Source organism: Poeciliopsis prolifica, unplaced genomic scaffold (assembly GCF_027474105.1).
Source record: "Poeciliopsis prolifica strain line A6 unplaced genomic scaffold, Auburn_PproV2 SCAFFOLD057, whole genome shotgun sequence".
Lineage (NCBI taxonomy): Eukaryota > Metazoa > Chordata > Actinopteri > Cyprinodontiformes > Poeciliidae > Poeciliopsis > Poeciliopsis prolifica.
In genome coordinates this window covers 3,269,817-3,294,286 of record NW_026562432.1, presented here as the reverse complement: position 1 = coordinate 3,294,286, position 24,470 = coordinate 3,269,817, and the positions used below count along the sequence as shown (strand labels likewise).

The 24,470-nt window shown below is 43.2% G+C and overlaps 1 protein-coding gene and 1 pseudogene across 5 annotated transcripts in view; both read right to left on the bottom strand.

Annotated features, from left to right (window-relative positions):
* The window catches only part of lrrk1 (leucine-rich repeat kinase 1), a 66,021-nt gene that overhangs the window by 39,848 nt on the left and 1,703 nt on the right, over positions 1-24,470 (bottom strand). For 3 of the 5 annotated variants that reach the window (XM_055060026.1, XM_055060029.1, XM_055060030.1), the window contains exons 2-4: positions 7,633-7,759; positions 3,621-3,808; positions 2,874-3,045 (exon numbers count right to left, since the gene is read on the bottom strand). In XM_055060026.1, coding sequence (XP_054916001.1) covers positions 2,874-3,045; positions 3,621-3,808; positions 7,633-7,702 — 430 coding nt within the window. In that variant the 5' untranslated portion in view covers positions 7,703-7,759. Of the gene's footprint in view, positions 1-2,873; positions 3,046-3,620; positions 3,809-7,632; positions 7,760-14,259; positions 14,699-16,785; positions 16,892-24,470 lie in introns of those variants that run through there. The other 2 variants (XM_055060028.1, XM_055060027.1) reach the window with 2 other exon arrangements.
* On the bottom strand, positions 11,552-14,437 carry LOC129379327 (uncharacterized; annotated as a pseudogene).

Sequence of the window (24,470 nt, the reverse complement as noted above, 5' to 3'; positions counted from 1 at the left end):
TGAGGCTCCAGCAAAACTGAACGATACCTCAAACAAAGTATATTTTTGGTACTGTCCTGAGTCCTGTACAAATGGCAGCAAATCAGAACAGATCGGTCAGACATCTGTGGCTCATTTAGACCTATTAGCCTTAACGGGGTTGATTGTAAACTGCTCTCTAAATTACTCGCAACGAGACTGGAGAAGTTTTTGACTTTTTTAATAAACCCAGATCAGGCTGGGTTCATACAGAATTGTTTCTCTTTCACAAACATGAGAAGGTTACTTAACATAATTCAGTACTCAAGCCAAACTCATTGTAGAGCCTTTGCAGTATCTCTAGATGCTGAAAAGGCATTTGATAGGATTGAGTGGACGTACTTATTTAATGTTCTGGAGAAATTCGGGGTAGCAGGTGAGTTTTTAAAATGGATCAAGATCCTTTACAGTTCCCCTTCAGCCTGTGTTCTGACTAATGGTGTTCAATCTCCACCTTTTGCAATACATAGGGGAACTCGACAGGGTTGCCCTCTATCCCCGCTTCTATTTGCCCTTGCGCTGGAGCCCCTAGCAGTGGTTATTAGATCACAGCAAAATATACATGGTGTAATGATTGGCGGCAAAGTCCATAAAATAGCATTATACGCCGATGATATTGTGTTATTTGTAACAAAACCCGATATCTCAATACCAGCTATCTTGTCTACTATCTATGAGTTTGGTTCCTTCTCAGGTTATAAAATCAATTTTGATAAATCGGAAGCGATGCCTCTAGGTATTGCTACTGTTCAGGACCTACCCTCTAGCTGTTCCCTGAGATGCTCCCAACAAGGCTTCACTTACCTTGGAATTAATGTGTCCCCTAACCTGTCAGATTTATGGAAGCTTAACTTATCTCCAACACTTAGCAAAATAAGAAGGGACTTAGAAAGGTGGCATGACCTTCCCTTATCATTTATGGGGCGTATAAGTTTGATTAAAATGAACATTTTTCCACGACTTTTATATCCCCTCCAAATGTTACCCCTGTGGCTCTCCAAAAAAGTTACTACAGATATAGAGAGGGCATTTTCCAGGTTTATTTGGCATGGAAAGAGACCACGCCAGAAAATCAGAACTTTACAACTTCCTGTGGACAGAGGTGGCTTGGCTTTGCCAAACATCTACTATTACAATTGGGCTTGCCATGCTCGTTATCTCTGGGAATGGCTACATGCTCATCTCAACTCAGATCCCTGCCTGGATTCGTGGGCTTCTCAGCCTGCTTCCTTGTGGAGACTCATAACTGGCGATAAGAAGAGACTATCGAGAGATATTAAACATAATCCAATTATTTATAACAAAGTCTGCATTTGGAACCATGCAGGAGGTGGGGCCTGCTCATCACTCCTGACTCCCCTTACAAGAAACCAGGATTTTACCCCAGGGCTTGAGCCCAACATTTTTGACCTGTGGTATGGCAGAGGTGTGAGAGTGATCGGAGATCTTTTTGCAGAGAATCTACTCATGACATTTCAACAATTACAGTCAAAATTTTATATTCCTAAAGAACACTTTTTTGGTTTTCTCCAAATTCGCCATTTCAACAGTTCTATGAGACTATCCCAGTCTGGCTTGGCCACATGCAATGAGATTGAAAATTCCTTGTTGACCGGAAAAATCCTAGGCATTTTATCTCTGCTTTCTATGCGGTGCTCTGCTCTCTCACCCCAGGTGGTGCCAGGGACATTGCGCGGAAATGGGAGGGAGACCTTCACACAGAATACATTGAGGATGACTGGCAAGAAGCCATTGGTGTGGTTAATTCAACCTTTATATGTAATACGCTCAGAGAGACACAGTATAAAATACTACATCGTCTACATATAACACTGAAGGGTGTTATATGTAGACGATGTAGTATACTGAATAAGATGGATCGCCAACTCTCCCTTATGCAATAAATGTGGAAGGGAAGTTGGAACATATTATCATTATTTTTGGCAATGCAAATTAATTAAACGATTCTGGAGTGCAATCCCTACGGAGCTGAGTGATGTGTTTCATGTAAAGATCAGCTGTGACCCAGGTCTGTTCCTTCTTGGCCTCCCCTCAAAATCAGTCACTCTGGCACAATCACACTTCAGACTTTGTGACAAATTATTGCTTCTGGCTAGAAAATGCATTTTAATCAATTGGATTAAGGATAAACCACCAACTGTCACACAGTGGTATAGAGAAATATTTAGGGTTCTCCCCCATGAAAGGATTAGTGCAGTTATTAGGGGTAATGAGAAATATTTCATTGATATGTGGTCTCCTGTGCTTAACTATTTACCTAAAGAGCTGATGCAACTTGTGATGAGAGGTCAGAATCCCATAAAGTGGAAGGTCTCACCAGCACCTATCTAAAGAGCACCATCCGCTTGTCTTATGTATCTTTTCTTTTCTCTCTTTGATTGTCCAGTTAGACATAATTGTGCGGTTGTCAGGCTTTAAATATGTCTATGAATGTTTGCCGACCACTGTAGGCATGATTCAACGTGAATGTGACATTGTACAGCGGCCTTTATTTATTTATTTATTTATTTGTTTTATTTTTTTGGGGGGGGGCGGGGGGGGAGGTTGGGGAGGGCGGAGGTGTTTTTGTTTCTCTTCCTTATCATATACTTATGTAAGGTGATAGACAACACAGTGTACAATGTTATATTTCCTATGTTTGTGAAACACAAAACTAATGAAAAAAAAAAAAAGAACAGCTCGGTCAAACACATGAGAGGACTTCATGTTCAAATCCATTTCATTTGCTTACACCAATGCAACATATGGGTAACATTAGCTGAATTTTGCCATTGAAAATGAGAGGAGTAAAATATAAAATATGTGATGATTGTTGAACTGTTTCTTCTCTGTACCAGGTATTGAATCCAGAAGTTCTTTGAGCAGGTTGGTGTAGCCACCATGTGCTGCCAGGATGGCTGGATTGGACTGGGACAGCTCCTGGGGCACAGTGATACGGGCTTCCTTCAGAAGGTAACACACACTCACTAGATCACAGTGCTGAGTGGCCACAGACAGGAGGCGGACCTGAAAGACAGCAACAGGAAACTTCTCACCTTTGCGTTCTGCATATTCCATACAACATCCCAGTTTGCCCAAGAGGTGTTGATAGAAATATTTTATGGTTTCAATGACATCACTAAAATAAATTCTGAAAATGTCCCATTTCATGCCAAAGGTGGGATTTTTTAAAATAATTTTATTCATTTTTTCTAAAGTACATTGAAATACAAACATTTTATTAATTAAATTATGTTTTGATGTAGAATTATAACATATAAACATATTAAAGTCACTACCATCTCTACCTGCTCTTTCATCTTTTAGATCTGATAGGCTTGAAATGATCAAACACATCTAAAGGGCAAAAAATGGGAAAATCAATATTCTTTCCTATCGTTTCCAGATTTATTATTATTTGTGAAAAAGAGAAACAACATAGATAAACAAAAAAAGCAATCCCCAAGACATGGAACAATAAATATGTTTAAGCACACCATGCTATCAATGCTATTTAGATCATAGAAGAGTTAGAACTTCAACAGCAATGTTTTATATGAAGCTATCCACACACTCTTGACTTTGTAAAGGTAATGACTCACTCCGTCAGGATGGATCCCCCTGGAACACTCCACACAACAGGCCTGCTGAATCAGCTCCCTGGCAGTCTCCTCATCCCCACCTTCATATGCTGCCTTGATGTTCTCCAGGGTTGAAGGAGGAGCCGTCTTGGAGTTGGGACCAGTGGCCTCCACCAGAGAAGCCTTAGCTCCCATTTCCTCCCCCCTGCCTGAAAAAAAAGGAGAAACCAAAAGGAGTTAAAAACTAGACCAAATAATCTATTAACCTGGAACTATATGATGTTGTCTTACGCTCAGTAGAAACTCCACATTAAAGTATTGTTCACAATCAGAACTAAAAAAAAAAAATAAAAATCAAGCAATATACAAAATGCCTAATCTCAAAAAGGCTTCATGGCATTTTCTGAAAGGCACAGAACTTTTCCTCTGCTGATGTGGCTGTGAGATGATGAAAGTCTCTTTAGATCTGACCAATCTCCAGACTTCAGCTCAGAAAGAGTTTACTGGAATGTGTAAAGAGAATTAGGATCACCAAAAACAATGTTCACTCAGAAAACCTTTTCAGTCTAAAGGTTTTTACCAAATAATTTCCAAAGTAAAGCCACTGTGTTTAGGACAATAAAGGAGGTTGGTTTTCATCCTGTAACCAGTGGGTTGCTGGTGCAAACCCCGCTCTGAGTCAATTCACCATTGGGTCCTTGGGCGCTTCACCAGCTTTGCCTACTATTGGTGTCAAGAGGGTGACACCAATAGAACAGCACCCTCACTTCTATCAGACTGGCTATATTCATCATCAGTGTGTGAATATGTGCATGAATTAGTGAATGACTGAATGAGAGTAAAATGCTTTGAAGTCCTCAGACTTGATTAGACACTACACAAATGCCATTTACCATCTTACATAAGAGTGATTGAGATAAAATGTTTTTTCTCCCCAGAAGTTTTTTCTTTTTGAAAGTTTTTAATGTTAACTTCAATTCAATTCAGTTTATTTATATAGAGCTAAATCACAACAAATGTTTCAATGACTTAGATAAGGAACAGGGATTTCTTTGTTTCATTAGATAACTTCTCATCAACATGGACTAAAGTCATGTGTAGGGTCCCCCAAGGTTCACTTCTGGAATATCTATATGCTCCTACTAGCTCAGGAAGTGAAGATTAGCTTTCATAACTACATAGATGACACACAGTTCTACGGTACAATGTCACCAGGTGACTCCAAAACATCCAGTCATTGAACAGATGCTTAATATATATATACATATGTGGATGTGCCATAACTTTCTCCACCTGAAAAGAAACAAAACTGAAGTCATCCTTTCACCCAAAGAATCAGTACACAGCTTCAGTGATTACATCTAGAAACTATACAGCTAGAAATGTAATGCTTGCGATCAGGTACAAACCCTGGGTGTGGTGATGGACTTTGACCTGAACCTTCAGAGCCAGTTACAAAGTCGGCCCCTGTCAACTGAAGAACATTTCCAGGATTAAAAGACTAATGTCCCGGTAAAATCTATAGAAACTCATCCATGCGTTTATCTTTCGTCATACTGATTACAGTAACAGTGTCTTCACTGTTACAGAGAAACACTTGAACACTGAGTTTCTTTAAATCAAGATTAAAACCACAGCTAATTACGAGTTGCTTTTGAACCACAACAAATAAAACATTGACCAAGTTATTTGATGTGTATTGATGATTTTGTTGTTGCTACTTATCAAAATCTAAAGCTTGTTACTGGTTTTCTCAATTGTTGACTGTATGGTGTTTTTTTGTGGGTTTGTATTTTTCTGTTTTTATTATGTAATGCACTTTCAGCTGCCTTGTTGCTGAAATGTGCATTGAAATAAGCTTCACTGAATGACCAAGGCACATTAAAAAATATAAAAAATCATTTCAATCACACACATTCCAATCAATAGTTACTGCCTGCGATGGACTGGCGACCAGAGCGACCCCGCCTCTCGCCCAATGACTACTGGACATAGGCACCAGCAGCCCTGGCGACACGATAAGCGTTTTTGAATTACTACTGAATTGCACTTTTTCTCTTTTGATAATCACACAGATAAAATGTTTTGATAAAATGTTAAAAACTGAGTTGAAAAATTAAACTTGGAAACTGTTTATAAGACGTAGAACAATAAAATAAACTACAACAACTTAGCATTAGTTGTCATAGCTCATTTCATCATCTGTTTTGATAACTGGCTGATTGAGAACAGAAGAGGAGGGCTTTTTGTAGAAGAATGTGATGACCCTGATACTCCCAACCAATACAATATTATTGGTGAAATAAAAACAAGGAAGATGCAGCACTTTGTCTTGTAGTTCACCTTCCTCAACGTTGGATTTGTTGTGGTTCTATATGCTCCTACTAGCTCAGGAAGTGAAGATTAGCTTTCATAACTACACAGATGACACACAGTTCTACGGTACAATGTCACCAGGTGACTTCAAAACATCCAGACATTGATGTTTGTATGAAACTCATTTGTATGAAACAAAGTTTGTACAAATGAGTTGCTGAGTGTGTTGGAAGTTCTTAAAGCACATCAGTATATTCTTTTATTTCTGTTAGCGTTATTTGAGCAAGTGGATCAAATTTAACAACAGTGGCTCTAAAATGATTAATACAGAAAGTTGTGAAGTCAAACTGCTATGCTGATGCAATTTGAGAAACCCTGAGGGAGTGAAACCAATTGACTCACATTAGAGGCTCACAATTCCAATGTGGCATCACTCTTCCCTTCATGGAAAAGCTGGAAGAGACATTGATGCTAAAGAGTAAAATATTTCCTCCACTCAACACTACTGCTAATAGATCTGTGGGAGTGTCTCACTTGACAACACAACATTGATGGTAAAATGGTGTCTGTATGTGAGAACTCCACCACAGATTTACTCTGTGAAAAAAAGGAAATAAATACAAAGGTTATTATCATGGACCAGATGCATTCAAACTTTCATAAGTGACTCAGAACCAATAAACAACTCAACCCACTCACAACAACCTCCAGGGTCATACAACCGACACACACACAGATGATGTCATCTTGTGTTGTTTCAGGTGACAGTGCAGCGATGACTAGTTCATACAAGAACAATGTCTCTAAAACAGAATCCTCAGTGTTCTGTGTTTGTTGTTGCCATTTTTAATTGCTGTTGAGTTGATTTGACTTGCTCTACTCGTTCACTACACAGGCTTAATGCTCTTGTTTGTTTGAAACTAAAATGGCTGCTGTGTGCTGTTCCACTTTTGGTAGTTTGACATCATTTGTGATCAGTGCCATTAAATTGTTGCCGTCAGATATCCTGCAACCTGTCAGCAACAATCTAGTAGAACCTTAGTGTCTATATGAGAGGGTGCATAATGAAGGGTTCATACAGAGATGCAGGTTGTGTCTCGAAGACCACACCTGTAAGAGGTGAACGTCAGCAGAGAAGAATAGAAAGGGCTACAGAGGCCTGAACATACTTTGCATTAATATTTTTGCTAAATTGTGTGTTCCTTAATATGCATTGTCCCATTCTAGTAAAAATAAACTCAATTTAACCTTTTCCAATTAAAATCAGATTTATTGCCTGATTACACAACCAATGGATTTGACCTGGTCACCTGGTGCACCAGGTTAGGATGAACACAGTGTAAATGACAAAATTACTATAATGCACATTTTAATAATTACTTACAGAGTTATATGCAAATACTTCAAACGGCCTGATCTCCGATCAATTAGAAGCAGCCTGTTCTGTCAGACTTCAGTGAGTGCAGTGTAGGCCATAAAACAGGCTCTTTGCAACTGCTCAGGATTCTCACTCTGATGGTTTCACTTCTGTTTATGCTAAATTTAAGCAGCTCTACAGTCGCTCCACACACAGACAAGTTTCAGTTTAGAGGTGCTTGTTTTCTTGATGCCCCTCATTAATCTGGTGCTGCAATATTAAAGCTGGGTCTATGGTTTTCATCCTCTAGCCAAGAGTAAGAACTTTGTGAGAATAATGAAAAGATGGAAAATGACTCACTGTTTCTTTGCTCCATGTTGCTGGAAGGCCCTCCAGTTTCTCGGGAAACGCCAACGGACCAGTAGGACATTCCTACTGGAGTCAGTGGTAAAACTAACCACAGTCAGAGCTCAGGTCCTTCACAGACCTGCATGAAGAAAGCAGCATTAAGAGACAGAGAGAAAGAGGGTTTCCATCATGGGAGAAGAAGTGGAGGTTGTTGAGGAATATAGTTCAATATTAGTGTTTATCTGGAGACCTGACTGGACTGGAGACTCAACAGTGAAGCCGTCTACAAGAAAGGACAGAACAGACTGTGCTACTTGAGAAAGCTAAGACCCTTCAAGGTTTGCAGCAAGATGCTGCAGATCTTCTAATCAGAACCAGGGACATAAAAAGGCTTAACAACCTGATAGAGAAGGCTGGTTCTGTTCTGTTGTGTTCTGTTTCTGATCTGGGGACGACTTTGTAGAAGATGATGCAAAGAAGGATTTTACATAAAAATCAATATATATATATATATATATATATATATATATATATATATATATATATATATATATATATATATATATATATATATATATATATATACATATATATATGTATATATATATATATATATATATATATATATATATATATATATATATATATATATATATATATATATATATACACATATATATGTATATATATATATATATATATATATATATATATATATATATATATATATATATATATATATTGATTTTTATGTAAAATCCTTCTATATATATATATATATATATACACATATATATATGTATATATATATATATATATATATATATATAATATATATATATATATATATATATATATATATATATATATATATATGTATATATATTTTCACCCTTGAAGCCAACTGCAAACCACTTGCACAAGTGTCCATCAAATGTGGCATATACCAAGGAGATGCTCTGTCCCCGCTACTGTTCTGCATAGGCCTAAACCCCCTCAGCCAAATTATCAACAAGACTGGCTACGGACACCGACTCAAAAATGGGGCCAACATCAGTCACCTCCTCTACATGGATGACATCAAGCTGTATGCCAAGAGTGAGCGAGACATTGACTCACTGATCCACACCACCAGGCTCTACAGCACTGACATTGGGATGTCATTCGGACTAGAGAAGTGTGGTCGGCTGATCACAAAGAGGGGGAAGATGATCCGCACAGAAGGAGTCTCACTCCCACAAGGAACAATAGCAGACATAGAGGACAGTTACAAGTACCTAGGTATACCACAAGCAAATGGCAACCTCGATGAGGCCACAAGGAAAGGAGCCACAGCTAAATACCTCCAACGAATAAGGCAAGTCCTGAGAAGCCAGCTCAATGGCAAGAACAAAATCCGTGCGATAAACAGCTATGCCCTGCCAGTAATCAGATACCCTGCTGGAATAATTAGCTGGCCAAAGGAGGAGATAAAAGCCACAGATATTAAGACTAGAAAGCTACTAACCATGCATGGAGGGTTCCATCCCAAATCCAGCACCCTGAGACTGTACACGAGCCGCAAGGACGGAGGCAGAGGACTAGTGAGTGTGAGAACCACTATCCAGGACGAAACAACTAAGATCCATAAATACATCAGGGACAAAGCCTCAACAGACAATGTGCTCTCAGACAACAGGGAACGGAGGTTGAGGTGCCAGAAATACCATCATGGGAGGACAAGCCCCTACATGGGATGTACCACCAGCAAATAACCCAAGTGGCTGATATCAGTAAATCCTACCAATGGCTGGAAAAAGCTGGACTCAAGGACAGCACAGAGGCCCTCATTCTGGCTGCCCAGGAACAGGCCCTAAACACCAGAGCAATAGAGGCCCAGATCTACCACACCAGACAAGACCCAAGGTGTAGGTTGTGCAAGGAGGCCCCTGAGACAGTCCAGCACATAACAGCAGGGTGCAAGATACTGGCAGGGAAAGCGTACATGGAACGACATAACCAAGTGGCAGGCATAGTGTACAGAAACATCTGTGTAGAATATGGACTGGAAACCCCGAGATCAAAGTGGGAAACACCCCCAAAGGTGGTGGAGAACGCCAGAGCTAAGATCCTGTGGGACTTCCAGATCCAGACAGACAGAATGGTAATGGCGAACCAACCAGACATTGTCGTAGTGGATAAACAACAGAGGAAAGCCGTTGTGGTAGATGTAGCAATACCAGGAAAAAGGAGCACGAGAAACTGGAGAAATATCAGGGCCTCAGGGAAGAACTGGAGAGGGCCTGGAAGGTGAAGACCACAGTGGTGCCTGTGGTCATCGGGGCCCTCAGGGCAGTCACCCCCAAACTGGAGCAGTGGCTACAACAGATCCCAGGAACAACATCAGACATCTCAGTCCAGAAATGTGCAGTCCTTGGCACAGCCAAGATACTGCGCAGGACCCTCAAGCTCCCAGGCTATAATTTCCTGAGGGAGTCTTCCCAAGGGATCAATAAAGTCAAGTCTAAGTCTCTAAGGCCTCTGGTAGAGGACCCGAGCTCAGAGGATAAGAACCACCCGCGGTGGGCGAGAAGGGAATATATATATATATATATATATATATATATATATATATATATATATATATATATATATATATATATATATATATATATATATATATATATATATATATATATATATTTAATTCAGTTGAATGAGGGAGAAGTACAAAGACAACCTGACATTGAGGACAAGTTCATATTGAAATTTATCAAACATGTTTCCATTGTTGAAAGTGAAGTGTTACATGAATGTGGAGATTAGCTCAACTGTCTCTTGTTTAATATAAACAATCTTTGTATTTTTTAATTTATTTCAAGTACTTCATAGTTTCTGACAAGCAATAGTCAAGAGAAACAAACTTTAGCACAACCAGCTTCTGCTTAGAATGCAAACAGCTGCTATGAAAAAAAAAACTTGACATTTTGTCATGTTGCAACCACAACCATCTTTGTACATTCTTAGTATTTCATGTCATAGCCCAACACAAAGTAGTGCATAACCACTATGTGGCTGAAAGAGGATATATGGTTATAAATTATTTAAAATTAGAATCTAAAAGCTATAGGGCATATTTGTATTCAGCCTTTCTGGATCACAACTTTGTAGAACATTTCATTGCAGTTACACCTGCTAGTCTGTGGGATAAGACTCTACCAGTTGCTGGTAATATAAGTCTCTGGACCAGACTTCAACTGAAATTCTGAGTTTTAAAACATTTATTTATAATCAGAAAAACATCACAAGCAATTTAAGTTCAGCAATTATGAATAATGTTCAAACTGTATAATGGGCTGAGAGTGCTTGGTAATTGTGTTGTAACCCAGCTGCAGGGTGGGAACCATTCTGATAGATAAAGCTTGGGAGCAGAACAGTGACACAGCAAACACAGAGGTTGATCTACACCAGGGGTGTCAAACTCCAGTCCTCAAGGGCCGCTGTCCTGCAACTTTTAGATGTGCCTCTGTTGCACCACCTGAACAGAATAATTAGGTCATTAGCAAGACTCTGGAGAGCTTATCTACACTAGCAGGAGGTAACGTAATGTTATGCATATAACTACTGTTCCCTGAAGGAGAGGAACGAGGTACAACACATAGAGTATGGGATATCACGCTCCCACGTGACCCCAACTGAAGACACCTTTAATCACGCCTTTAGGCAAATGACGTGTGATGACGGGTGGCAGGCCCCGCCCGCATATAAATACACCCCATCACCGTCATTATTCAGTTCGATGGCCGCCCTTCACCGAGCCAAGCTGAAATGCGGGGCAGAAAGGTGTTGTACCTCATTCCTCTCCTTCAGGGAACAGTAGTTATATGCATAACATTACGTTCCCTTTCAGTCGATTCACTCGGAACAACACATAGAGTATGGGACATATATACACGCCCCGCAGAGCAGCCATCAATCCTAATATAAATGCACTGAGTTAGTTTGAAACCTCCAACCCAGCGGAAAGAACAGAATGAGCCACAGTAGGGGCTGTCACATCCAGACGATAAAACCGAACAAAAGTGTGCGGTGAAGACCAGCTGGCTGCCGCGCAGATGTCACTCACCGGGACCCCTCTGAAAAGGGCCCAGGATGCCGCCACACCTCTGGTCGAGTGTGCCCTCACACCACGTGGTAAAGGGAGGCCCTTTACCACGTGGTAACGTGTAAGCCAGAGAAATAGCCTCCACGACCCAATGAGAAAGTCTCTGCCTGGAGAGAGCTTTGCCTCTAGCTGGATTTGCAAAACACACAAACAGCTGATCGCACAGTCGGATATCCTGAGTGCGATTGATGTAAAGACTGAGTGCACGTACTGGGCACAGAAAATGCAGCCTTCCTTGCTCATCAGAAGCAAAAGGAGGTGGATAAAAACTGCAAAGCTCAATGGTCATCATGCTGTAATCTGAAGGGATCACCTTAGGGAGATATGCAGCATTTGGCCTTAAGGTGACCTTTAAACCATCAGCTGAAAACTGAACACAAGAGGGTGCACCGAAAGTGCATGCAGGTCCACAACCCGTTTCGCACTCGCCAAAGCAAGAAGCAGAGCTGTCTTGTATGACAGAAATTTCAAATCAACCGACTCAAGGGGCTCAAAGGGAGTGCTACAAAGAGCATCCAAGACCACAGTGAGATCCCAGGAAGGAACGCTAGATCTTATCCCTGGTCTCAGTCTACGGACCCCTTTTAAGAACGCACAGCCAGGGATGAGCACCTGGTGTCCCTCCATCAAGGCCAACATGGCATGCAGAGATGGAAGCCAAGTAAACTTTAATGTGGAGAAAGACAGACCTTTATCCACTAGCCCCTGTAGGAATATCAAGACATCCACAATGGAGCACTGGAAGGGGGAAATGTTTTTGCTGTGACACCACTGTTCAAAAACATGCCATTTATGGGCATACAAACCCCTAGTGGAAGCTGCTCTGGAACTCTGAATGGTTGCAACCACATCCAAAGGAAGGCCTCTGGCTAACAAACTGGACCCTCTCAGCAGGTAGGTATGCAGCATCCAATTCTGGGTGCGGATGAAATACTTCCCCCCCTGCCTGGGAGAGGAGGTCTCGGCGGACGGGGAGTTTCCAAGGCTCCACTACCAGCAAGCTGATTATTTCCGCATACCATGACCTTGTCGGCCAGCGAGGGGCCACCAGAATCAAAGACAGGCCCCATCTGCGTACTCTCTCCAGCACTGGCAGAATCATTCCCACTGGGGGAAAAGCGTACAGAAGCACATTGGGCCATGGGTGAGCGAGGGCATCCACTCCCAATGGAACGCTGTGATCCGTTATGGAAAAGAATAGGGGACAGTGGGTGTTGGCTTTGGTGGCAAAGAGATCCACTGAAGCTTCGCCGAACCGTTGCCAAATCTGCGCAACCACGGATGGATGTAGTCTCCACTCCTCACCAGTGGGCCTCCCTGGACAGCAGATCCGCTCCCAAATTCAGGTGCCCAGGAACATGAGTGGCTTTGATAGACAGAAAATGAACGCTGCACCACTGCAGCAGTTTGTGAGACAATTTCAGCAAGGGAAGTGAATGAGTGCCCCCTTGTCTGTTTATGTAGGACACCACAGTGGTATTGTCTGTCCTTATCAGAACATGCTGGTTCAACAGAACCCTGCAAAAATGCCTCAGAGCCAGCAGGACCGCTTGCAACTCCAGGTAGTTTATGTGGAGCTTGGATTGGGTTAATGTCCAGACTCCCCTCACCGCTACGCCATCGCATATTGCTCCCCACCCTCGTAGAGAGGCATCTGTGGACAACACTTTGCGAAAGGACACCCTGCCGATTGGAGACCCACGGTACAGCAGATTGGGCTCCCTCCACGGGCGAAGTGCTGACATGCAAGAGGCAGTTATCGTCAGCCTTCTGTGCAGGTGCGATGTGCTCAGCCGGTGAGAGCGTGTCCAGCGCTGCATCGGACGCATTTTCAACAGTCCGAGTGGAACCACTGCGATCATGGAGGCCATCATTCCCATCAGCTGTAAGACAGTCTGGAAGCGCAGTTTGCACCCCAACTGAAACTGACCGAGCACCGATGAAACGCGTTCACACGGTGCTCTGAGAGACGAGCTCGAGCTGACAGGGAGCATATTTCCAGGCCCAGAAATGAGAACTGTTGACTCGGGTTCAGTGAACTTTTCTGAAAGTTTACAGAGAAACCCAGGGCTTGAATGTGGGATAGCACCTGTGGCAGCTGCTCTGCCGCCTGCTCCCTGGAACTGGCTCGTCCAGATAGGCTAGAATGCGAATCCCCTTTTCTCTGAGAGGGGCGAGCGCTGTCTCCACAATTTTCGTAAATGTGCAAGGGGCGAGCGACAGACCGAAGGGTAGAACCAGGTACTCGTACGCTACTCCCTCGAAAGCAAACCTCAGAAAACGCCTGTGTTCAGGGTGTATTGCTACGTGAAAATAAGCATCTGTCAGATCGATTGTAGCAAACCAATCGCCTTGGCCGACAGCGTTCAAAAGTTGTCTCAGCGTCAACATTTTGAATTTGTACTTGCGAAGGTACTTGTCCAACACCCTTAAATCCAGGATGGGTCGTAGCCCACCTCCCTTCTTCGGAACAACAAAATAGCGGCTGTACCAACCTCTGTCTGCTTCCGAAGTGGGAACCACACGCACTGCTCCTTTTGCCAACAACGTGTTTATTTCGTCTCTTAGAACTTTCGCTGCTTCTGTCCCCACAGTTGTGTTTACAACTGATTGGAACCGGGGCGGTCTTTTCCGAAACTGCAATCGGTAACCCGTAGCAACGGTCCTTTCCATCCATGGGGAAGGTGCGCATGCGCGCCAGAGAGGCAAGTGTGCAGCGAGGCAGCTGACCTGACGCTCTGTCAGCAAGGAGGTGCTGCCCTCTGCTGGAACGGAGAGGAGCAGCTCCGTTTGACTGTTGCGCACATTGCGGCACACAGTGTTTTGAGTTTGAATTTTTGGCAAAGGAAATGCACTCTTTATTGAAACATGTGGAACAGTCACACAAACATTTCGTACATTCTCTCTCAGTTCCTGAGAAACATTTAGCCCACTTAAACTTGGGGCTGAAAGTGCAAACAGTGTGCGTTGGGGTGTTGTGCTTGGGAGACTGTGTGAGGAAAACGCAGCGCCTCTTGGGGCTGGAACCCTGAACAGAACAAGCAAGATGCCGTTTGCGCACAAACGGTGAGCAGCGGCAATCAGGTCTCCCTGCTTCTGATGCCCCTCTGCCGTCACGTCGTCTCGTGTCGTTAGGATGACTGAGGCTTTTTCTTTCGAGACGTCAGATCTCGTTGAAAACCTGGAGGAGGCCCTTTGCTCCAAGCCGACTGGCGGGGAGTATGCTTTTTCGACGGCTGTGAAATTGTAGTGTTGAGAGCTGCGGGTGGTGCTGCTCTCTTAGGCGGTGCAGGTGTTGTCACCGGCATGCGTGCGTTCATGTTGGGCCTGAACCTGACGTCACGTCTGGGAATGATGCAACGAAGAGCTTCAGTTTGCTTTTTCTTTAGCTCAAACTTCGCTTGGATTGCATCAAGGGATTGTCCAAAAAGCCCATCTGTTGACACCGGCTCGTCCAAGTATATGGTTCTGTCCCTATCGGGAACGTCAGAAAGCGTCAGCCATAGGTGTCTCTGAGCGATCACTGTGGAAGCCATCCCCCGCCCCAGTGAGAGCGCCGCACAGCGGGATGTGCGAAGAATATAATCCGCAGTGATTCTGGTCTCATTCAAGAGGTGGGTCAGATGGCTATCAGGAGGCATCTGAGCTCCGAGCTCGGACAAGCACATAGCTTGATAAGTTTCAAGCATGGTGGCCGAGCTCAAGGAGCGAGCAGCGGTTGCTTGAGCGCGATAGGTTTTCTCCAACTGGGATGCGGAAAACCTGCATTGCTTTGAGGGCAGGGTGGCAGAGCCGCCCACCCCATGGTTGAATGATGGCGCCAGGTAAGCTGCCAAGGACGCCTCCATCGGTGGTAAATTAACCAGACCGGCTTTGTCGGCACCCTCCAGGTCCACGTACTGCCCATAGCCAGGCACCGTAACCCGGGTGGACAACGGTTTGTTCCAGGATGACGTCAGCTCTGAAACAAAATCCGGGAACATGGGCAGACGGTTTTTAACCGCAGCCGGCTCCGTCGGAAGGTAGAAATCCAGTGAACCGGGACACCTTCTGAGCAGGAGGAGGGGTGGGCCACTCAACGTCTAGCTTAGCAGCTGCACGCCGGAAAAGGGAAAGGAACGACGTGTGGTCCTGACCCCCCGGAGAAGCGGCCGCAGCAGAAGGGAGCTGACCGGCGGAAAAATCATCGTCATCGTCTTCAGACAGGCTGTGACTTTCCAGGCCGAGGTCTGGCACATCACCATCATCCTAGCCGTTTCGGCGAACCCGTCCACGTACTCCATATGGTCTGCACAGCTTGGAGCGGGGACCGACCAGTTGGAAGTGGAAGCTTTAGCCCCTACGTCCTCGTCAGACTCGGACGAAACCGGGTTCCTAGACTCGGAGAGCATGGGGTCTTGTTGTGAAGCGGTAGCCTCCCCCAGTACTTTCTGCACAAATTTGACCCGCCTTTTGCTTCGTGCTCATCCCGAACCACGAAACAAAAAAAAGAAGTAAAAATAGGAAAAAAACAAACAAATGTAACAGCTTCCCCTTTATGCCCGTCCCGTCATACACACAGAGGAGGCCAGTTGGTTGAATTTTCTGTAATAACTGTAATAAATGGTCAACACAAATTAGTACAGTGAGCTCCACTACTGGTCCATCAGCTCTCCGCATACACAGTAGAGCGCTCAACAGACTGCGTCACAAACAATCATTACAATCTGGCTTAACAACATATTTTTCTAACAAATGATCGTATAGTGATATTTGATTATTAATACTTCTTTAAAATTAATTTAACACATTCTATTCTATTTTTCCTATAAATAAAGAAAAAAAAATAGACAGACAACAATCAAATTTAACTAATAAACTAATTAACAGTAACTTCTAACTGAAACAGGGAACAAACAAACTGACAAGCTGGTAATACAGCAAACCGACAATACAACAGACAAACCGACAACTCAACTGAAGAAAAACTGACAAACATAACTGACAAAATAATTTACTAATAAATAATATAATATAATTACCTGTAATAAATGGTCAACACAAATTAGTACAGTGAGCTCCACTACTGGTCCATCAGCTCTCCGCATACTGCAATAAAACTCCACGTCAGTCTTTGAGCACACCTACTATGACTATTCAGAAAAAACTGGATTTGGTGACTTACCACAGTAGAGCGCTCAACAGACTGCGTGGAATTTACGGTTTAGCTTTGTATTTATAGGCAACCAGTAGGGGGCGCCAAAAACCATTCATCACATGGTAATTACAAAACATATTTTAGCAAGAATTTCATCTTAATACCCGTTACATACACCCCCCTGAAATTCTGCTAAATATGAAAAATATGATCAAACAAAACAAAACAATCAAATAAAGTGGGTGTACTAAGGAAAAAGCAAAAAAAAAAAAAAAAAAAAAGTGCAACACTAGGAACGAAAGTGGGTATACTTGTCAGTGCAAAAACTCTGCCAAAAGGGAGTATGTAAAGAAAGGAGTTGATCAAATTCCTAACTAAACACAGACTCAAAAGTGCCCATTACACCTTTGAAATGTAACACTGTTCCTATGACCCTAAAAGCACTACTCAAGCACCTCTATGGTTAACACGGTTTTAACTCTGCTACTTAAACTGAAAATGCATTTGAAAAAAATGAAATTAGGGAACTAACAGACACTGCAGATAAAGAAGTTTCATCTACTTCTTGATTATTCATCTCACAAATAAGACGTTTGGGAGGCCTGATGGAACTACGGTCCCTAAGAATACGACGGTCAAGCTTTGTAGAAACAATTTGAGGTGAGGAGCCTGGAATGTCTGAACAGTCATCGTTTGGAGCAGCCGTCACAGGAGCGTCAACGTCTGTGAGGTATTTGTCAGGAGCGAACATGTCTGTGGAAGGGGCTGTCATCATGTCTGAGGGTAGAATGTCACTGTCACTGTCACTGTTCTCCGGCTCATCAGGTGTGTCTGGACATAGACCACTTCCATGCGCAGCAGTAGTACTGTCAGATTCGTGGTCCTCAGCATTCTCACATGGCAAGAAGCTAACAGAGAGTAGCAGGTTTCTGTGGACAACTTTCTCTCTGCCCGTTAGGACATCTTGAACTCTGTAGACATTGATATCAGACCTGACTGATATGACCTCATAAGGGGTAGATTCCCACTTGTCTGCAATCTTGCGTTTTCCTTGCACTCCTCTGTTGGCAATCAGGACTCTGTCTCCAATGACGAGAGGTGAGCCTTTGATCTTACGGTTGTACAGGTTGGCATGGCGAGTCTGTTCCTTGAGACTGTTTTTCTGCACAATTTGAGCAGCCTTGTGTAGATCTTTTTTTTGGTGGGAAACAAAGTCTGAGTGGTTGACAACAGTGTTGTCGGTAAGGGTATGTTGAAACATCACGTCAACAGGTAGACGAGGGATCCTTCCAAATAGCAGGTAGAATGGTGCGAACCCTGTTGTCTCATGCTCTGTGCAGTTATAGCAGAAGGTTAGTAGTTGTAGCATTTGTGGCCACTTTGCTTTTGGCTGAGGAGGAAGGGATCTGATCATGTCTCCCAGAGTCCTGTTGAATCTCTCTGCAACACCATTCCCCATGGGGTGATAGGGAGTTGTATGGGATTTCTGTATTCCAGCCATTTCTAGAAGCTCTTTGATTAGTTTGCTCTCAAAGTTGGCCCCTTGGTCAGAATGTATACGACGAGGAAACCCATAAATGAGAAAGAAGTTGTTCCAGAGACGACGAGCAACTTCCTTGGCAGTCTGATTCTTACAGGGGAAGGCATGTGCCATCTTGGAAAAATGATCAGTCACAACTAGAACATCCACAGACTTGTTCCCTTGCTCAGCAGTCCAAAAGTCTATGCAGACTAATTCCATAGGCTCAGTAGTGACTATGTTTTGGAATGGTGCACGGCTGTGCGGTTCCGCTGTCTTTCCTACAATGCAGCGCTGACAGCACCGAACATAGTTCATTACATCACGGCCCATGCCACTCCAGAAAAATCTTTGTCTCACCAGAGACAAGGTACGGTGCTGGCCTTGGTGACCTGCTGCATCATGGAGACCATGGAGAACTTTTTGCTTCATTGAGTCAGGTACTATGAACTGGATTTTCTTGTTCATGTGAGGATCTCTCCTTGCCTTGTACAACATGCCATTCTGTATGGTGAGTCTGGTCCAGTGTTTCAGCAGCTTAATCACGCTCTGTGATTCATTAGTCCTTTCACGTTTGGTAGGTCTTCTATGTCTCCGTACAAAGTACATGGCTCTGTTGATTGTGTCGTCAGCTTCCTGCCAATTGACAAGCTGGCTCTGTGGGAATGCAGATGACTGGTTTTCATCCAGAAGAAAATTGGGGTCAATACTAGTTCCCATCATTTGGCTCACACCTCCGCTGGACTGAACATTGAAGATGGCAGCAACCTCCTCTGCTGAGACTGAGCCTTTTGTGTTTAGTGGAACTGTATCTTGAATTGGATCATTTGGTATCTCACCACCATCATCTACAACAGCTTGACAGTTGTTGGACACTCTGAAGACATCCTGCACGAGTTTGTCATTCACACTGTTGACCTGGTCCAACAGCAAGGTATATGGCTCATTTACGAGGCGATGACCCACACATGACTGGACAAATGGCTCACGGCTCAAGGCATCTGCAACAATGTTCTTTGGGCCAGGGATGTATTTCAGGTCAAAGTCATATGCAGCAAGCTTTGCCACCCACCGCTGTTCACACGCATCAAGTCTGGGTTTGGTCAGGATATAGGTCAATGGATTATTGTCAGTCCATATGGTGAAGTGTCTGCCCTTCAACCAATGGCTGAATTTGTCACATACTGCCCATTTCAAGGCAAGAAATTCAAGCCGGTGTGCAGGGTAGTTCAGTTGGGAACGTGAAAGAGTTCTACTTGCAAAGGCGACTGGTCTGGCCACTTTTCCACCAGGTGGCAGTTGTGACAGGACAGCGCCAATCCCATCAAAGGATGCGTCGACAGCTAGAATAAATGGTGCCTTGAAATCTGGATGGGCTAGAGTAACACTTGTCATGAGGTCATGTTTCAGTGTCTCAAAAGCAATCTGGCATGCATCTGTCCAATCAGCAGGTGTCAGTTTCACATGACCTCTCTTTTTGACAAGTTTGCGACCTTGTTTGTGCTTGTTTTGAGCATCCAGTCCAGCTGTGAGCTTAAATAGTGGTTTTGCCTTTGCAGAACATGCCTCAATGAAGCTTTGATAGTACATCACCATGCCTAGATAAGTCCTGATTTTGCTAGGGCAAGGTGTTTTTCCATCAGACTCCATTAGGTCAGTGACTTGGACTTCATTTATGGCCTTCACTTTCTCAGGATCTGTTCGGACACCATGGTCATTGATGACATGTCCAAGAAACTTCACAGTCCGCCTTAGGAAGAAGCACTTCTTGGGTGCGAGTTTAAGATTGTGTTCTTTGAGACGGGAGAAAACCATTTGTAGGCGATGGAGTGCGGTTTCCTCTGTAGGTGCAAATACCATCAGATCATCAAGGTAGCACAATAGGCTTGTGAAGTTCTCATCCCCGAATATCGACATCATCATCCTCATGAATGTAGCCGGACTATTGCACAGGCCTTGAGGGAGGCGGTTGTATTCATGTAATCCAAAAGGAGACGAGAATGCTGTATATTTTTTGTCATCAGGGTGCAGAGGGACATTATAAAAGCCTGATGTCAGGTCCATTGTTGAGAAGAATGCATTACCACCAAGGGCAGCCAAAGCATCAGCTTGATGCGGTAGTGGGTAAGCATCTTTCACAGTTCTCGCATTGAGCCATCTGAAGTCAGTGCAGACTCTGAGGTCACCATTTGGTTTCCATACCAGAACAAGTGCAGATGCATACTCGCTGTTTGACTTCTGGATAATGCCTCTCTCTTCCATCTCATTCAGAGTCATTCTCAGTTTCTCATATTGGCTTGGTGGTATGCGCCTGTAGGGTAAACGAAATGGCTTGTCATCAACAAGATGGATGCGGTGAACGAACCCCTTAGCTTCTCCACAATCCATCTTGTGACGGGAGAAGATTGACTCATGCTGCACAATGAGGTCAAGGAGCTTGTCTTTCCACTGCAGTGGCACTTCACATGATTTCAGGTCAATGTCTTGCAGACCCAGAACTTTCAGCGTATTCATCATGTCCTCCTCTGACCTTGGTTGCACAACTGTACTCTGTATACATTGCACATTACACTCAATTTTGTCAGCTTTTGGCAGGTCTTCAACTGCAATACATGGAGACACATCTGCTAATTTGGCATTTCTCTTCAGTACTATAACCCTGTCTGTAGGATTGATGACCCTAACAGGTACCCATCGATCTCCCCAAAGAGGAGTGACAACTCTGCCAACAAGGATGTGTTTTGGTCCAGCTTTAGATCGTGTTGGCTCAACAATCACTGTACTGCCTGCTGACATCACCGCCGACTCAGGTAACTTGCTCCAGACAAGGTGCTCACTCTGTGGTTTCAGGGTCACAACTTTTACTTTCACTGTCCCTACTTTATCTGGAATGCAATCACCCCTCCAACGTTCTGTGTTGGATAACAGTGACAGAAATTGGCAGTGGTCAGGTGTTTGGCCATTGTTGGGTGAAGAAACTAGTCTCCAGTAACTGTCAGTGCTCTTTAGTTGGGTTAGAATGTGTTTGATTGCATTGCTGCCAAGAATCATCTGTTCTGTCTGTCCTGGAACAACCATTGTTGGAATTATCATCCTGCATCCATAAACCATGACATCAAGGTCATACATGTCTTTGGGGAAAATCTGCTGTCCACCACAGCCTATAATCACATAGTCTTCAGCTGTGCCTTTCGTTTATCAGGACACTGCTGTAAAAGGGATTGAACAGAGGACTCACTTATTGTACAAGCCATTGAACCACTGTCTAATAGTGCTTTGAGGGTGGGGCCATTCTGTACAGACACAGGTGTGTAGAACAGGTTGTTAGTTTCTGCTATTCTTTGGGATCCCTGGAATATCGGTTTCTTGGATGAGGTCAATGTACTACTGTATAACTCAAAGAGGGATGCATTATCTTGGATTTCTGGAGACTCATTTTTAGTGGGAGGCTTATTGGGTTCATCTGCACTGTCCTCCCTTGTGTGCAGACCAGTCAGTTTTCCTGATGCTCTGGGGCAGCTTTTAGTTGGGCAGTTGTGGCGTGAATGACCTGGAGCATAACACTTGAAACAAAGCCTATTTTCTCTGCAATGTGACAAGGCACTGTGGTCGTCAGCTTTGCAAATAATGCATGGTTTAATAGTGAAACCATTTTATGTCTGCATTGTCTACAGGTCGCCTGGGTGGAATTCGCCTTCTTTCATGTGGCTGATTAGAGGCTCCATGTAGCAGAACCTTCTCTAACATCGACATTACATCTGTCAGGGAGACATACTGAGCGCTGTGTGTCTGGGGGTACTCCTGACTGTTATGTGTAGGGATCAAGCCATGGCCCACTTCTGCTTTGTGCACTTTAATGTCTACTGTCTTCTCGTGGCGCACTGGGAAAGTTTCTTTACAGCTCATCTCAGCATGGTACTGATTCAGCACCTCCAGGACTTCACATGCTGACCACCTGTCAATAGTTTGGATCTGAAAGTGAGAGCCAGGTCTTTACAGGGACAATTCCTAATAAACATACGTGTCACCTCCATCTCAGGATTTTCAAATGATTTGCCCTGCTCTCTCAGGCAGTCAGAAGCAAGGTCAGCTGCTCTGTTTAGTCTCAGCCAGTAGTCATATGGGTCTTCGTGGTCTTTGGGCAAGGTCGAGTAAAAGTCAGCTAAGGGACAGCAGAGTATTTAGAAGAGCTGAAGTGTTTTCTGAGGAGACTATAAATCATGTCAGGATGAGCAGTGATGTTAATGTTACTATTTCTAATCCCAAACTTAACTACATCCTTAGCCTTTCCCCTTAGATGCATAAGGATTTCCTCAGCCTGCTCTTCAATCTTAACATCAGTTTTCCTAATGAATGTTCTCATCTGATCTTCCCAATCATGCACTGTAATGGAGTCTGAGCCATTACCTGCAAAACATGGAGGTTCTTTGACCTTTCTCTGCAAGACAACCTGAACCTGGGATACATCAGATACACAACCAGACTGACACACAGTACTCCCTGCAGTGTGTGGCTGTAGAACTGGGAGAAACTGTGATATGTGGCTGTATGCGTGAAATGATGCTGTCAGCCAGCTGATGTCCTATCTCTTGTAAAACAGATTTCATCTGTGCAGTTACACATTCAGAACTGTCACTAGTAGGATTATGGACTCTAGCACTAGGAATTTCATCTAATGAGGGCATAAGACCACCAGGAGCAGGACTATCAACAGAAAAAGGAATGGGAGCAAGCACACCTCTTCCTCTTCCAAAACTAATGGGTGTGCTGAACCAAAAGTGGTTACTTTGATTAGACATTGTTCAGGGAGTTTAACAAGTGGAAAGATACTCAAAATCCAAAACACAATAAGAAATAAAATCATCAATTTGGAATAAACAAATAATAAACAAAATAAGTCAGAACAATTTGCATAGTATATTACTCTAATGCTCCATAAAGGTTTAAGTGTACAGCAACGTCTTTTCACTGTCCTGAAATGTTACTGTGAACATGAAACTATACACAATGTGAATAAATGTATTCAAAACCCGATGTGGCAGACAGGACGGTCACAGGTTCGACGAGCTTGATTGTAGTCCAAGGTCACGGCACCAATGTAACAGCTTCCCCTTTATGCCCGTCCCGTCATACACACAGAGGAGGCCAGTTGGTTGAATTTTCTGTAATAACTGTAATAAATGGTCAACACAAATTAGTACAGTGAGCTCCACTACTGGTCCATCAGCTCTCCGCATACACAGTAGAGCGCTCAACAGACTGCGTCACAAACAATCATTACAATCTGGCTTAACAACATATTTTTCTAACAAATGATCGTATAGTGATATTTGATTATTAATACTTCTTTAAAATTAATTTAACACATTCTATTCTATTTCCTATAAATAAAGAAAAAAAAATAGACAGACAACAATCAAATTTAACTAATAAACTAATTAACAGTAACTTCTAACTGAAACAGGGAACAAACAAACTGACAAGCTGGTAAATACAGCAAACCGACAATACAACAGACAAACCGACAACTCAACTGAAGAAAAACTGACAAACATAACTGACAAAATAATTTACTAATAAATAATATAATATAATTACCTGTAATAAATGGTCAACACAAATTAGTACAGTGAGCTCCACTACTGGTCCATCAGCTCTCCGCATACTGCAATAAAACTCCACGTCAGTCTTTGAGCACACCTACTATGACTATTCAGAAAAGAACTGGATTTGGTGACTTACCACAGTAGAGCGCTCAACAGACTGCGTGGAATTTACGGTTTAGCTTTGTATTTATAGGCAACCAGTAGGGGGCGCCAAAAACCATTCATCACATGGTAATTACAAAACATATTTTAGCAAGAATTTCATCTTAATACCCGTTACACAAACAACTAGCGCTCAGCGGGCAGACACGCTAACCAGCAGGCAGCGGTAACTAACACCAACAGGAGCAGTTAAGCTAGTTCTGGAAAAAAAGATGCTACCTAGCAGCAGCTAGAAAGCACAAGTTGAAAATTGGGTGTTCTCAGCGAGGTGAAGAGCGTAAG